General features: G+C 43.0%; 2 protein-coding genes across 2 annotated transcripts in view; both read left to right on the forward strand.

Moving 5' to 3' along the window:
* The first annotated feature begins 2,937 nt into the window (after positions 1–2,937).
* Positions 2,938–6,846, forward strand: TMEM223 (transmembrane protein 223). Its single transcript, XM_070766175.1, has 2 exons — positions 2,938–4,561; positions 6,319–6,846. Exons 1-2 carry the CDS (start codon positions 4,120–4,122, stop codon positions 6,609–6,611), a joined length of 735 nt encoding a protein of 244 aa, XP_070622276.1. The 5' UTR covers positions 2,938–4,119; the 3' UTR covers positions 6,612–6,846.
* A 2,873-nt stretch (positions 6,847–9,719) lies between these two features.
* SLC3A2 (solute carrier family 3 member 2) overlaps positions 9,720–16,159 on the forward strand; it is a 38,548-nt gene continuing 32,108 nt past the window's right edge. Inside the window, exon 1 of the mRNA XM_070766176.1 lies at positions 9,720–9,840. Coding sequence (XP_070622277.1) covers positions 9,738–9,840 — 103 coding nt within the window. The 5' untranslated portion in view covers positions 9,720–9,737. The remainder of the gene's footprint in view (positions 9,841–16,159) is intronic.

A 16,159-nucleotide genomic window follows, 5' to 3' on the forward strand; every position in this document is an offset into this window, starting at 1 on the left:
GCTACGATCAGATAACCCTCCACAATGGCCAAACTAGCACGTTGCTCTTTTATCAGCAGCTCTGATTACTGGAGCCCCACCCAACACACAGGTGGCCTCTCTTATCTCCTGTAATCTTTCTTCAGTTGTTCTATGCAGAAGTCTATGCATGCGAGGGTCAGTCATACATTCCTCCTCTGAATCCAAAGAAGATAAGGAGGATTGATCTCCTGGGCTGTCAGCCAAGCCCCCCTCTTCCTTGTCACCCCCACTTCCTTCAGCAGAGGAGACTTCGCTGGCAGACTCGTATCGGGAGCAAAACAGGCCTCCACATTCCTTGGGGCAGGAGCTGGGCCAGAGCTAACCACAACAGCAGCGCACCAGTAGCAGCAGTAATAGGAATCCACCCCTGGTCCTACCTATCCATGACTACTTCAACCACAACAATACAAGAGCACACAATCGATTCAATGTAATAAACCGCTCCGACTTCAGCAACAATGCCTGGAATACCCTACTCTACACTCTGGGGCTTCTTCCCCAAACCCCAAAAACTTTAGACTGTCTACAGCAGTGGTCCCCAACAATGCCCCGCCCAAACATCTCTAAAGTCCTGATTCTTCCCCCCCCCCCCATGACATATAACTCTTACTCTTCGAAAAGTGAACTCTACACATGCAGAGGAAGCTTAAAAGGCCATAAACCTGGTTGAAACAAGGCTCCAGTTGCCCCCATTAAAAATAAAATTGTCCCCCCTGTGGGGCGTGAGCGTTGGGAACCAGGGGTCTGCAGTCAACCTCACCCCATTCCTAAGAGGTCTGCAAGGGGCCTGCATAAGTTTATTGATTGATTGATTGGTTGATTTTGTCCATTGCACAATGAAAATTATATTGCGTATACATGTAGTAAATATATAATGAAGGTTATAGAGGATATACTCATAGTAAAATATATCTAAGAAAGAATAGAAGAGAATAGGAATAAAATATATCAGTGAAAGAATAGAATAAATATAGGAAAGAAGAATGGTATAGGAGATATAGGAGAGCAATAGGACAGGGGACGGAAGGCACTCTAGTGCACTTATGCACACCCCTTACACCATCCCTGTCCTATTGCCTAATTTACCTGCACCTACTTTGCTGATGTTTACGCTGATACCAATACCTGCTATCTTGTGCACGTTTCACCAACAACTCCTTTATCTCCTATACCTTTCTTCCATTCCTATATCTCTTCTTCTATTCTTTTATTGATATGTTCTATTACTATACCTTCTTTTCTATTATTTCTTACATATATTTCACTATGAGTATCTCCTCTATAACCTTCATCATGTATTTTACAGGTTCCTTAGAGCAGCGTTTCCCAACCGGTGTGCCGCGGCACACTGGTGTGCCGCGAGACATGGCCAGGTGTGCCGCCAAGCTTCAGCTGGGCGGGGCGCTGCCGGTACTTCCGTCCTGGGGCTCCCGCTCGCAGCTGTCTCCTGCTCGATGCCGCGGTTTTCGGCGCTCTCCTGCTGGGCCCCAAAGAAGGAAGGCAGGAAGAAGGAGAGCTCCGTTCTTCGCACCTTTTTCCCGCCTTCTTTCTTTGGGGCCCAGCAGGCGAGCGCCGAAAACCGCGGCATCGAGCAGGAGGCGGGGGACAGCTGCGAGCGGGAGCCCCAGGACGGAAGTACCGGCAGCGCCCCGCCCAGCTGAAGCTCCTCTTTCGTCGACGGCAAGTGTCCGATGGGAGTGGGGGGGGGGGCCGCAGCGGCCGCAGGCAGTCGGGGGAGATGGCGGCGGCGAGAGGGATCGCTTGCTCGCTCTCTCTCAGCTGACTGCAAGTGGGAGCCCTGACGGTGGCGGTTGGACGTTCTGCTGGACGTCGTACATGCTGGCGCTGCGTGCCTGGCATATACGGTGTCCAGCACCACGTCCAGCTGCCGCTGTCAGGGCTCCCGCTTGCAGTCAGCTGAGAGAGAGAGAGAAAGAGAGATATATAAGAGGCAGAGAGAGAGAGAAAGAGAGACATAGCAAGAGAGGCAGAGTAGGAAAGAGAGACAGCAAGAGAGGCAGAGAAAGAGATAGAGAAAGAGAGAGAAAGAGAGACATAGCAAGAGAGGCAGAGAGAGAGAAAAAGAAAGAGAGACATAGCAAGAGAAAAAGAGAGACTTAGCAAGAGAGGCACAGAGAGAGAGAGAAAGAGAAAGAAAGAGACATAGCAAGAGAGACAGAGAGAGAAAGAGAGATAGCAAGAGAGGCAAAGAGAAAGAAAGAGACATATAGCAAGACAGTGAAAGAGAGAGAGAGAGCAAGAGAGAGAGAAAAAAGCAAGAAAGAGATAGCAAGAGAGACAGAGAGAGAGAGCAAGGGAGAGAGAAAGACATAGAGGAAGGGAAGGAGGGAGAGAGAAAGAGAGCAAAAAAGAGAGAAAGAAAGAAAGAAAGAGGGATGGAGAGAGAGAATGAAGGGAAGGAAGGAAAAGAGAGAAAGAGGGAGAAATAGAGCGAAAGGGAGGAAGAGAGAGGGTTTTTTTGTCCAAACTTTTCTTTAGCCCGCCCCCCCCCCCCCCTTTCAGTGTTCCCCAGGATTTTGAAAATACGAATAATGTGCCGCGGCTCAAAAAAGGTTGGGAAACACTGCCTTAGAGGTCAGTAAGGGGCGTGCATAAGTGCACCAGTGTGCCTTCCGTCCCCTGTCCAATTGTCTCTCCTTATCTCATTTATCTTTTCTTCCTTTCAAATATGTTCACCTATACTTTTATATCTTTTCTTTATTTATATTATTATTTATATTATTACATATCTATTCTCTTCAATGTGTATTATGTATTGGACAAAATAAATAAATATATATACCCACTAAAATCATAATTGTGTATTGGACTAAATAAATAAATAAATGAAAGCCGGGCAACTTCCGGTTTGCAAGCGTGGACTCCAACTCCCAGAGTTCCACCGCCGGCGTGGCCGCTAAGCATGCTGGGAATGGAAGCCTCCAGAGCTGGGCTTGCAAAGGAGGGAACCGAGTAACCGGCAATTGGTTCCTTCCCGTTTAAACTGGGGCGGGATTGGCTTCCCGCCCCCCGCGAGACGCTCCTGAATTCTGCGTCGTCGCGTGCAGGCTGAAGAGGCCCTGGACACGCATCTAGGGGGTGCAAACGACCCCCTGCGGCCGGCTCAGAAAGAAAAAACGAAAGTCTTTTTGGAACTTCTTACTCACTTTCCCCCGACCTTGCACGCTCGCCAGAACAAGCGCCCGCTCTTCCTTCTTTCCTCCCTTCTCTTTTCTTCCTTCCTCCCTTCCTTCCTTCCTGTCTTCCCTTCCTATCTTCTTACCTGCCTTTCCTTCCCTCTCCTTCCCTCCTTCCATCTTCCTTTTCTTTCCTCCCTCCCTCCGTTTTATTTTCCTCCCCTCTCCTCCATATTTTAGCCTTCCTTCCCCCCCCTTTCCTTTCCCTTCCTTCTTTCCTCCTTCCATTCTTTCCTTCTATCTTTCTTTACTTTTCTCTATATTTTACTTTCCTCTCTTCGTTCCTCCTCCCCACTTACCTTCTTTTCTTTCCTCCCTTTTACCTTCCTCCCCTCCATATTTCCTTCCCTTCCCCTTAGCTTTCTTTCTTCCTTCCTTCTTTCCTCCTATCTTCCTTTCCTCTCTATTTTATTCTTCTCTTCTTTCCTCCTGCCCGGTCCTTTTATCTTTTTTCTTTCTTCCTTTTTATCTTTCTTCCCTTCCTATTTCTTTCCTCCTTCTTTCCCTTCCTCCTCCCTTTCTTCTAGCTTCCTTTCTTCTCTATATTTTCCTTTCCTCCCTTCTTTCCATCCTCCTCTCTGCTTCTTTTCTTTCCTCCCTTTTATCTTCCTCCCCTCCCTATTCTGCCCCTTTCCTTTCCCTTTCTTCTTTCCTCCTTCCTTCTTTCCCTTCATCCTTCTATCGTCCTTTCTTCTCTTCTATATTTTACTTTCTTCCTCCCCTCTCTTTTTATCGCTCTTTTCTTTCCTTCCTCCTTTTATCTGCCTCCCCCCTCTCTATTTCCTTTCATTCTCCTTTCCCCCTTCCTTCCTTCTTTCCTTCCTTCCCCTTCTTCTTTCCCCCCCCTTTATCTTCCGCCCATGCGGCGCGCCTGATCCGGCAGCCCGGCTCCCCCTGTGCGATGCTGCTGCTGCTGGCGGCGCGGGGTGCGTGGGCTTCCCTGTGGACCCGCGTGGGCCTCTCCTCCCTCCTGCCCAGCAGCCGGCTCGGGGTCTCCCCATGGGTCAAGCGGCTCTGGAGCCCCAGCGGCCGGCGAGCGCAGGAGGCCTTCCCACTGGATGGCTTCGTTAGCCGGGACGTGGAACTCTTCCGCCATGAGCGGCCACGTTTCTTCCGCAACGTGGGGCTCTTCTGCATCAGCCAGTTCGCCTTCTGGCTCTACCTGGCCGACCTGGGTTTCACCACCCTGCGGGGAGCGCCGGAGGAACCGGGCTCGGCCTCGGAGCCCCCTGCCGAGCGACCACCGGCCCGGCCCTGGCTGGGCAACCTCTTCAACCTCACCGAAGGGAACTTTGGCTCCGCCAAGTGGCGCTATGGCTTCTCCGCCACCTGCGTGGCCATCGGTAAGCGAGGCAGGACGTTGCGTCGGGGTGGAACGGGGGCGTTTGGGCTTTCAAGTGCAAAGCCTGGATTGACATTGGGCATCGGGGATACAGAAGGAGGTTGGCTTTCCGGTTTTGGCCCTTGCAAAAAAAAAAATACACTATTCATCTATCCATCCATCCATCTATCTATCAATCGGCAGCCAATGCAGGCCGTGGCGTGTTGGAGAGACATGGGTGTATCTGGGAAGACCCATGATGGCTCGTGCGGCCGCATCAACCATGGTATCCTGCACCGGCTGGAGGGGTTGGGAGTGGGAGGCACTGTTCTCCAGTGGTTCTCCTCCTACCTCTCCGGTCGGTCGGTTGCAGTCAGTGTTAGTGGAGGGCCAGAGGTCGACCTCTAGGTTACTCCCTTGTGGGGTGCCTCTGGGGTCAGTCCTCTCCCCCCTATTATTTAATATCTACATGAAACCGCTGGGTGAGATCATCCAAGGGCATGGGGTGAGGTATCATCAATATGCAGATGATACCCAGCTTTACATCTCCACTCCTTGTCCAGTCAGTGAAGCAGTGGAAGTGATGTGCCGGTGCCTGGAGGCTGTTGGGGTCTGGATGGGTGTCAACAGAATCAAACTCAACCCTGATAAGACGGAGTGGCTGTGGGTTTTGCCTCCCAAGGACAATTCCATCTGTCCATCCATTACCCTGGGGGGGAGTCATTCCGCAATTTGGGTGTCCTCCTCGATCCACAGCTCACATTAGAGAAACATCTTTCAGCTGTGGCGAGGGGGGCGTTTGCCCAGGTTCGCCTGGTGCACCAGTTGCGGCCCTATCTGGACCGGGACTCACTGCTCACAGTCACTCATGCCCTCATCACCTTGAGGCTCGACTACTGTAACGCTCTCTACATGGGGCTACCTTTGAAGAGTGTTCGGAAACTCCAGATCGTGCAGAATGCAGCTGCGAGAGCAATCATGGGCTTCCCTAAATATGCCCATGTCACACCAACACTCCGCAGTCTGCATTGGTTGCCGATCAGTTTCCGGTCACAATTCAAAGTGTTGGTTATGACCTATAAAGCCCTTCATGGCACCGGGTCATTATCTCAGGGACCGCCTTCTGCTGCATGAATCCCAGCGACCAGTTAGGTCCCACAGAGTGGGCCTTCTCCGGGTCCCGTCAAGTAAACAATGTCGGTTGGTGGGGCCCAGGGGAAGAGCTCTGTGGCGGCCCCTGCCCTCTGGAACCAACTCCCCCCCCCCAGAGATTAGAATAGTCCCCACCCTCCTTGCCTTTCGTAAGCTTCTTAAAATCCACCTCTGCCGCCAGGCATGGGGGAACTGAGATACTCCTTCCCCCTAGGCCTTACAATTTACGCATGGTATGTTTGTATGTATGATTGGGTTTATAACAAGGGTTTTTAGCTGTTTTAGTATTGGATTTATCACTGTTGTTAGCCTCCCCGAGTCCACGGAGAGGGGTGGCATACAAATCCAATAAATAAATAAATTCTGCACGATTTGAAGTTTCCGAACACTCTTCAAAGGTAGCCCCATATACAGAGCTTTAAAGTAGTAAACCTCAAGGTGATAAGAGCATGAGTGACTGTGAGCAAGGACTCCCTGTCCAAATAGGGCCGCGACTGATGCTACCTAGTAGGGTCATGAAACGCCTACAAGAAAACAGCCCAGGACCTCATAGTTCTTGCAAAATATCTCTTCTAATGAATTGAATGGCATTGATGGATTTCTCCTAATTCCGATGTTTCTTTGCAGGCACGCTGATCTTTGTGGCGGGCTTCTTCTTCGCACGACGGTCCGTCAGCCGGGTGCTCCTCCTCCGTGGCAGCCAGGAGGTCACTTTCACGACCTATTACCTCTTCGGCTACACTTCGTCCTTCACGGTGCCTCTTCGCCATGTCTCCTGCATGTCCCACCGTTCGGAAGTGGCCGCAATCATCCCGGTCAAGATCAAAGGGAGGCCTTTTTATTTTCTGCTGGACAAGCAGGGATCCATCGCCAGCAATCCACTGTTTGACATCACCGTGGGGGCCTATCGCGAATGGTGAGGTCCATGTCCAAAGCCCACGACGCTGGGGGAGAGAAGAGGAAAAATGCAGGCGTTGAAAAAATCCAGAATTTCACACGTGGAAATATTTGAATTATATCCTCACCCTTATGCTTTAAATTATTTTTTCTTTTTAAAAAAGAAAGACCTTAAGAGAAGACAGCTAAGTGATGCTGTTTTACTCAAATTGTACTCGAGCCTGGGTGTTAGAAATATAGAAAGCCTCTGGTTTCAAATGTGTCTTGTCTCGTCACCTACAGGGGTAGGGACTCATAATGTGAATTAATGTGAATTTAAATATGAATATCTATACATTTGGCCCAGTGACGCTATTGCTGTGCGTCACCAAGGGTGGTGGGCACTCATATAGGAACTTAATGTGAATTGATATATGAATATCGTGCCCAGAAATGCAGATACTGGGTATAAAAAATATAGAACATCTTTTTTTTCCCCTCTTTCAAATATGTGCCTCGTCATCAAGGGCAGTGGTGGGGATTTTGTTGTATGTATGATTTTTTAAACAATGGGTTTTTTTAGACTTTTAATGTTAGATTTACTATTATAGACTTTTAATATTAGATTTGTCATTGTATACCGTTTTTTATCACTGTTGTGAGCTGCCCCGAGTCTGCGGAGAGGGGCGGCATACAAATCCAATAAATAAATAAGTAAAAAATTATTATGATTATTTATTAGATTTGTATGCCGCCCCTCTCCGCAGACTCGGGGCGGCTCACAACAGTGATAAAAAACAGTATACAATGACAAATCTAATATTAAAAGTCTATAATAGTAAATCTAACATTAAAAGTCCTAAAAACCCCATTGTTTAAAAAATCATACATACAACATACCATATATAAAATTGCATAGGCAAGGGGAGATATCTCAGTTCCCCCATGCCTGACGGCAGAGGTGGGTTTTAAGGAGTTTACAAAAGGCAAGGAGGGTGGGGGCAATCCTAATCCCAGGTGGGAACTGGTTCCAGAGGGTTGGGGCTGCCACAGAGAAGGCTCTTCCCCTGGGTCCCGCCAGCCGACATTCTTTAGTCGATGGGACTCGGAGAAGGCCAACTCTGACCTAACCGGCCGCTGTGATTCGTGCAGCAGAAGGCGGTCTCGCAGATATTCTGGTCCAGTGCCATGAAGGGCTTTATAGGTCATAACCAACACTGGTTATCTGTCTTCTATCTCCTTCTATCCATCCATCTATCCCTCTTTATTTGTCTAATCTGTCCATCTCATTTTATCATCTATTTTCATGATGGCAAACTTATGGCGTGCGTGCCATCGGTGGCACATGGAGCCATATCTACCCACACATGAGCCATGGCCCTAGCTCAGGTCCAACGCAAATGTGCTCACCGGCCAGCTGATTTTCGGCTCGCGCAGAGGCTCTAGGGGGGAATTTTCAGCCTCCAGAGGGCCTTGAGGGGAGCATGGGAGGCCATTTTAGTTCCACGAAAGCCTCTGGAGCCTCTGGAGGGTGAAAAATGGGCCTACCGGGCCCACTGGAAGTCAGGAAACAGAGGAGAGTGTTGTGCATTCATGCACGGGGTTGGGCAGCACAGGGAGCATGTGGGGGGCATTGAATTATGGTTGGGGGCACATGCAATAGTGCACGCGTGCACACTTTGGGCATCTGAGGAAAAAAAGGTTTGCCATCACTGATCTATTTCATTTTATCATTCTATCTCAGCGATCCCTATCTGTCTACCTGTCTGTCTGTCTGTCTGTCTCTATCTATCCATCCATCCATCTATCCCTATCTACCTGTCTGTCTGTCTGTTTGTTTGTATGTCTGTCTCTTATCTATCCATCCATCTATCTATCCCTATCTACCTGTCTGTCTGTTTGTCTGTCTCTATCTATCCATCCATCTATCTATCCATCCATCTGTCTACCTGTGTCTGTTTGTCTGTCTGTCTCTATCCATTCATCCATCCATCTATCTATTTTATCTATCAATCTAATATTTCTATTTATTTATTTATCTGTCTAATATTTCTCTGTCTCTCTGTCATTCCTCTCTGTCTATAATCTCTCTACCTACCTACATACATACCTATCTAAATTTTTTTTATTTTAAATTTTGTCAAACAATGCCATTATTTATTTATTCATTTGATTCATAAGGCCGCCCCCCCCCCCCCCCAACAAACTCCTTCCGGACAATATTTAAAAAACAATTTAAAACCTCTAAAAAATGAATCATTCATTAGGCCATCTGTCTACCTGTCTGTCTGTCTGTATTCGTCCATCTATCCATCCATCCTATCTATCTATCTATCTATCTATCTATCTATCTATCTATCTATCTATCTATCTATCTATCTATCTATCTATCTATCTATCTACAGTATCTATCTACAGTATCTATCTATCTATCTATCTATCTATCTATCTATCTATCTATCTATCTATCTATCTATCTCTAATATTTCTATCTATTTTATCAATCTGTCTAATATTTCTCTCTCTCTCTCTCTATTTCTCTCTGTCATTCCTGCCTGGCTGTAATCTATCTACCTACCGAGTCTACGGAGAGGGGCGGCATACAAATCTAATTAATACGTAAATACCTAGCTATCTATTTTTTTTTTAATTTTAAATTTTGTCAAGCGATGCCGTTATTTATTTATTCATTTGATTCATAAGCTTCCCCCCCCCCCCCCAAAAAAAATCCTTCCGTACTCTGAGTGGCATACAACAGTTAAAACAATATTTTTAAAAAAACAATTTAAAACCTCTTAAAAACAAATCATTCATATCCTCTTAGCAGGGGCAATAGGTCACTCTACCCCCAAAGCTAATTCCCTTGACCATCCAATTCCCGCAATTTGGAGGAGCTTTGAGCCCCCACCACTGAAATAACCTCCCAGTTTTTGTTGTTGAAGAGAATAGGGGGAAAAAACATTGCTCCCAGCAAAAGGGGATTATTTGGGAATAATGGGGGGGGGGGGGGGGAGGCCCTGCCCCCAACCTCTTGGAGTTTGAGAGAAGGAACCTGCTTTAATCCTCCTCCCCTTCCTCCTTCCTCCTCCTCTTCTTCCCCCCAACCATCCTTGGTTGTATAGCTGCTGTTGCCACGGCAACCTCAGCCTCTGCAGTGAGAGGGAACCAAAATGGCGGCTCCAGGGAACGGAGAGCTGGGTGGCGGGGAGACCCCAGCCATGGTTCACGAGAGAGCGGATCCCGAAAGGGAGGCAGGGCAGGAGGGAAGCCAAGGTAGGCCGTTCCAGGCTTTTTTTTTTGCAACTTTTTACAGCCTTTTAAGTCTGTCTTACATCTGTCTCTATCTAAATCTACATCTATCTCTATGTCTGTCTGCATATCTACATCTCTCTCTGTGTCGGTTTCTGTATAAGTATCTACATATATCTATATACATCTATCTCTATATCTCTGTCTGTCTATATGTGTCTATCTGTATCTACTTATTTCTTTGTATATTTCAGATTTTTATTTTTTTTATTTTTTTCCCTTCATACACTAATACAATATCAAGTGTTTTCTAATTCCAGTACAATAAAATGCAGTATTTTGTTAGTAACTCTTATATAATCCCCCAAAAAATCATAATTCAAAATTATGTCTGTCTGTATCTATCTACATGTCTATCTACATCTATATGTGTCTATGTTTATATGTCTGTATCTATCTCTGTATCTATAAGTATAAGTACCTCTATCTATGTCTGTCTGTCTGTCTATATCTATCTATCTATCTATCTATCTATCTATCTATCTATCTATCTATCGACATACATATATATATATATATGGTTTTTTTAATGTCGAATCACCCTGATATATTGAAGGAACATCACAGCTCCTTTTTGCCTCTAGGCCCAACCCAGGGCCATTTCAAGGCAGTTAATTTATTCATAGCCGACAACTATATTCTGTATGTATCACATGTTTACACATATCTTAATATATGTCTATATCTAGCTATTTAGTTCTGTCTATCTATCTATATCTATCTCTATGTCTGTCTGTATCTATACATAATCTATATGCATAGTTCCCTCTAAGCTGAGCAGTGAGCCATGGCTCACTTAAAAATCATCATCAACTCAGAGTTTTCCAAACCTGCCCAGAAGCCGAGAGGGAAAGAGTGAGAGGGAAGGAGAGAGAGAGGAAGGGAGGAAGAGAGAGAAACAGATAGAAAAAAGAGAGGAAGGAAAAGAGAAAGAAAAAGAATGGGAGTAAGGAAGAGAGAAAGAAAATCAAAATCTGATTTGAAACTAGCTCAACTATTTAAGTGGCATTTTGATATTGATAGAGTTGTCCTATTATGAGCTCACTGTTATAGACACACAGTACAGTATTTTATTTTGAAATTCTCTGAGGCAAAACAGGGTGGGTTTTTTATTTGTTTGTTTGTTTATTATTTCTGTGCTGCCCAGTCCCGAAGGGACTGCCGCTCAGACACTATACTTTTCCGCCCACCCCCCCAAAAAATTAGAGGGAACACTGTCTATATGTCTATCTATATCTATCTGTATCTCTCTCTCTCTCCATCTATTTATATACCTATCTACATCTATCTGTATCTATCTATCTATCTATCTATCTATCTATCTATCTATCTATCTCTTATTTATTTATCTAATTTATGTGCTGTGCAACTCCTCAAGGACTCTGGGCGACTTACTACAAATGAAAACAATATTTAAAAGAACAATTTTTTAAAAAAATTACAAAACCCTAGTAAAAGCCATACATATCTCTCAATATCTCTCATGGCAGGATCTAGATGTATCTCATATTTATCTATATTACTGTATCTATCTCACTATCTCTCTATAATCTATCTATCTATCTATCTATCTATCTATCTATCTATCTATCTATCTATCTATCTATCTAATTCGGAAGAAGGCTGGGATGGATTTGGGAATCCAACGTCAGAAATAGTCCTGCTTCTTTCTATTCGTTTATAGATTGAGTTGCCTCGAGCCACAAGAGGGAGGCACATACATTACATAAGTCGATATATTGAATTTATATGCTGTCCATCTCATGCTCCAAAACTGCAGTTTTTCCTTTCTTACATCAGGGGTTATAATTGGTGGGGAGGAGGGGGGATGGGAAGAGAGAGGTTTGGGCCTTTTCTGCAAGTGAGAGCCAGAATCAGTTATCACCCGCAGGACAAAGGAGACGGTCAGCCTTGCCCATCTAAGCAAATTCCCAGCCTGATGGTTTTGCACCCAAGATGGTTTAGAAACATACACCTGACTCTCTTCTTTCTTCCTTTTCCTCAAAACAAATCCCAATTTCTGCTTTCTTTTTGGCCTTTCCATCTTTTTTTCTGTGGCACCTCTATTTTTTAAAAATTTTTTTGACAGAAATCATTATTCTAAAAGGAGAAAAAATAGAATAATAAACGTGTTGACAGAAATCATTATTCTAAGGGGGAGAAAACAGAATAACAAAAAATAAAATAATAAAAGTAGAGTTGGGAGGGATCTTGGAGGTCTTTTAGTCCAACCCTCTTATCATTTCAGACAAATTTTACATGAGCTTTCCTTCAACAAAAGAAATTTATGCCATCCCCCAAACTACCCAGAGCATTTTGGAAACATAGAAACATAGAAGACTGACGGCAGAAAAAGACCTCATGGTCCATCTAGTCTGCCCCTATACTATTTCCTGTATTTTATCTTACAATGGATATATGTTTATCCCAGGCATGTTTAAATTCAGTAACTGCATTTACCAACCACGTCTGCTGGAAGTTTGTTCCAAGGATCTACTACTCTTTCAGTAAAATAATATTTTCTCATGTTGCCTTTGATCTTTCCCCCAACTAACTTCAGATTGTGTCCCCTTGTTCTTGTGTTCACTTTCCTATTAAAAACACTTCCCTCCTGAACCTTATTTAACCCTTTAACATATTTAAATGTTTCGATCATGTCCCCCCCTTTCCTTCTGTCCTCCAGACTATACAGATTGAGTTCATTAAGTCTTTCCTGATACGTTTTATGCTTAAGACCTTCCATCATTCCTGTAGCCTGTCTTTGGACCCGTTCAATTTTGTCAATATCTTTTTGTAGGTGAGGTCTCCAGAACTGAACACAGTAGTCATACCTATCAATAGGTTATGACTTCTTTAAGTTGAACTTCTTTTAAGTTGAACTTGACTCACAATAGTGCCACCCGTTTTAGAATAGAATAACAAAGTTGGAAGGAATCTTGGAGGTCTTCTAGTCCAATCCCCTGTGAAGCTTTCTCCTGGATAAATTGGCACCCGTCTTTCTTTCTGAATCTGGCCTACCTGACAGGGTTGTGGTTCTGGAAGAATAAAATCAAGGGAGATTGCCAGAAGAATATAGGAGAGCCAGTGGAATAACCCTCAAAACTTTAAAAAAAAAATTGCTGGTGGATGCAAACTCATTTGAAACTGACCAATGGAGATTTTGCCAATACTGATGGCGATTGTATTAGATTTATTATAGTAAAAGGTCAATAATATATAATGCATTTCACATATTATAATACTTAGATACAGATTGTTTGCCTTATTCATGAAATTCATTATAGCTGCCAACCCTAAGAGACTAAAATCCATTTGAAAGCTGAGCCTGACGAAGGAATAATCTAAATTTATGGAGAAAGGTAGCTACTACTAATACATTTAATAAATATTTTCTGACGCTTTGGGGTTGCACGCAAGATTTTGAGGGGACACAGTTCTTTGTTGTTGTGTTAATCTCTGACCTATTTTTTTTTTTTTTGCACGGGGTTTAAATCTACTTCTCTTTCTATCTTAACTTTCCTCCTTCACCTGTTTGTCTTTCCCCGGCTCTCTCTTATCCATTGTTTCTTTCTCTCTTTTTTCCCCCTTCCTTTCTCATTTCTCTTGTTTCTCTCTGGATTTGCTGAGAGTTTGTTCTCCTTATCTGAAAGGAGAGCTTTGGCAGGACATGGAGTTTCTTAAGAATTATCGCTGGTGTCACCTTTGACAGGGCAGGGTTCTGGCATCATTCTGACTTGGCTGGTTTGTGTGTGTGTGTGGAAAGGGAGGTGAAGCTAGAGCATTTTTCACGCAAAGTGGCTTGAAAAGAACCGGCTTGAAAAGAACCGAACCAAAAGAAAAGGATTTAGGGGTAGTGATTTCTGACAGTCTCAAAATGGGTGAACAGTGCAGTCAGGCGGTAGGGAAAGCAAGTAGGATGCTTGGCTGCATAGCTAGAGGTATAACAAGCAGGAAGAGGGAGATTATGATCCCGCTATATAGAATGCTGGTGAGACCACATTTGGAATACTGTGTTCAGTTCTGGAGACCTCACCTACAAAAAGATATTGACAAAATTGAACGGGTCCAAAGACAGGCTACAAGAATGGTGGAAGGTCTTAAGCATAAAACGTATCAGGAAAGACTTCATGAACTCAATCTGTATAGTCTGGAGGACAGAAGGAAAAGGGGGGACATGATCGAAACATTTAAATATATTAAAGGGTTAAATAAGGTCCAGGAGGGAAGTGTTTTTAATAGGAAAGTGAGCACAAGAACAAGGGGACACAATCTGAAGTTAGTTGGGGGAAAGATCAAAAGCAACATGAGAAAATGTTATTTTACTGAAAGAGTAGTAGATCCTTGGAACAAACTTCCAGCAGATGTGGTAGATAAATCCACAGTAACTGAATTTAAACATGCCTGGGATAAACATATATCCATCCTAAGATAAAATACAGAAAATAGTATAAGGGCAGACTAGATGGACCATGAGGTCTTTTTCTGCCGTCAGACTTCTATGTTTCTATGTTTCTATGTTTCTATGAACTACCACGTATAGAATCCAAAGACAAAGAAGAGGAACAGGGGGCTGCCGGTAAAGAGAGGGAGGAGATACAAGATGTCAGAAGGAAACAACCACAAGTACAACAAGAATTGGTGTTAAGCAGCAGACTACGAGAGTCTAAAGAAACCAAGAAATACTATAAATAAAGATGTTATCAGATTAAAAAAAAATTACGTTAATGTAAATGGATTAAATAATCCTAGAAAAAGAAACTAAATATTTACTAAACTCAAAAAACAAAGAGCACAAATAAGCATCTTGCAAGAAGTACATATTAAAAAAATCAAATAGAAATTACTAAGTAATCCAAAACTAGGAAATATTTATACAAGCTTAGCTGATTAAAAAAAAGAGGTGTGGCAATAATACATGAAGACCAGAACGGATTTCTGCCAGCTAGACAAATTAAAAATAATTTAAGGACAATTATAAACACATTGGAATATTACGAACAACACTTGAAAAACAAATGGCACTAGTATTCCTAGACATAGTTCCCTCTAAGCTGAGCAGTGAGCAATCGCTCACTTAAAAATCATCATCAACTCAAGAGTTTTCCAAACCTGCCCAGAAGCCGAGAGGGAAAGAGTGAGAGGGAAGGAGAGAGAAAGGAAGAGAGAGAAACAGATAGAAAAAAGAGAGGAAGGAAAAGAGAAAGAAAAAGAATGGGAGTAAGGAAGAGAGAAATAAAATCAAAATCTAGTTTGAAACTAGCTCAACTATTTAAGTGGCATCTTGATATTGATAGAGTTGCCCTAGTATGAGCTCACTGTTATAGACACAAAGTACAGTATTTTATTTTGAAATTCTCTGAGGCAAAACAGGGTGGGTTTTTTATTTGTTTGTTTGTTTATTTATTTATTTATTTATTATTTCTGTGTCGCCCAGTCCCGAAGGGACTGCCGCTCAGACACTATACTTTTCCGCCCCCCCCCCCCAAAAAAAAAAAATTAGAGGGAACACTGTTCCTAGATGCCAAAAAAGCATTTGACAATGTAGACTGGATTTTTATGAAAATGCAATTAAATAAGATGAACGTGGGAACCAAATTTTGTAACATAATAGATGCTATATACTCAAATCAATCAGCTAAAATTATATTAAATAACGAACAAACAGAAAGATTAGAAATACAAAGAGGAGTTAGACAAGGTTGCCCCATATCACCATTGTTGTTTATACTAACACTGGAAACATTATTAATAAAGATAAGAACAAAAAATGATATTAAAGGATTACAGATTTAAAAAGAATCATATAAAGTCCAGGCATTTGCTGATGACGTGGTCTTCATATTAGAAGATCCCATGACATCAATATTAAAATTAATAGATTTAATAGAAGAATATGGGAAAGTGGCAGGATTGAAAATTAACAAGGAAAAGACGCAATTACTAACAAAAAATATAGATTCACAGATAAGACAATTAGAAAACTTAACAAATATGAAGATAACAAAAAAAGTAAAATATTTGGGTTTCAGCTAAAGCCATATTTTTTAAAAATGATAATTATATAAAACTTTTAGGTCAAATTAAAAAAGACTTGGAAATATGGAACAATCTACAGTTATCTTTACTAGCAAAAATTTCAACAATTAAAATGAATATTCTCCCTAAAGTATTATTTTTATTTCAGGTAATTCCAATAAATCCAGGAGGAATTTTTTTTAAAGAGTTAACCAAGATTACTAAAAAATTTATATGGCAAGGTAAAAAACCAAGAATAAAGCAAAGC

This window comes from Erythrolamprus reginae, chromosome 13 (genome assembly GCF_031021105.1).
Source record: "Erythrolamprus reginae isolate rEryReg1 chromosome 13, rEryReg1.hap1, whole genome shotgun sequence".
In the NCBI taxonomy this organism is placed as follows: domain Eukaryota; kingdom Metazoa; phylum Chordata; class Lepidosauria; order Squamata; family Dipsadidae; genus Erythrolamprus; species Erythrolamprus reginae.

Coding starts and splice junctions, on each gene's coding strand:
- TMEM223 (XM_070766175.1), top strand. CDS start 4,120: ATGCTGCTGCTGCTGGCGGCGCGGGGTGCGTGGGCTTCCCTGTGGACC. Junction 4,562..6,318: donor CGCCACCTGCGTGGCCATCG/GTAAGCGAGGCA, acceptor GTTTCTTTGCAG/GCACGCTGATCTTTGTGGCG.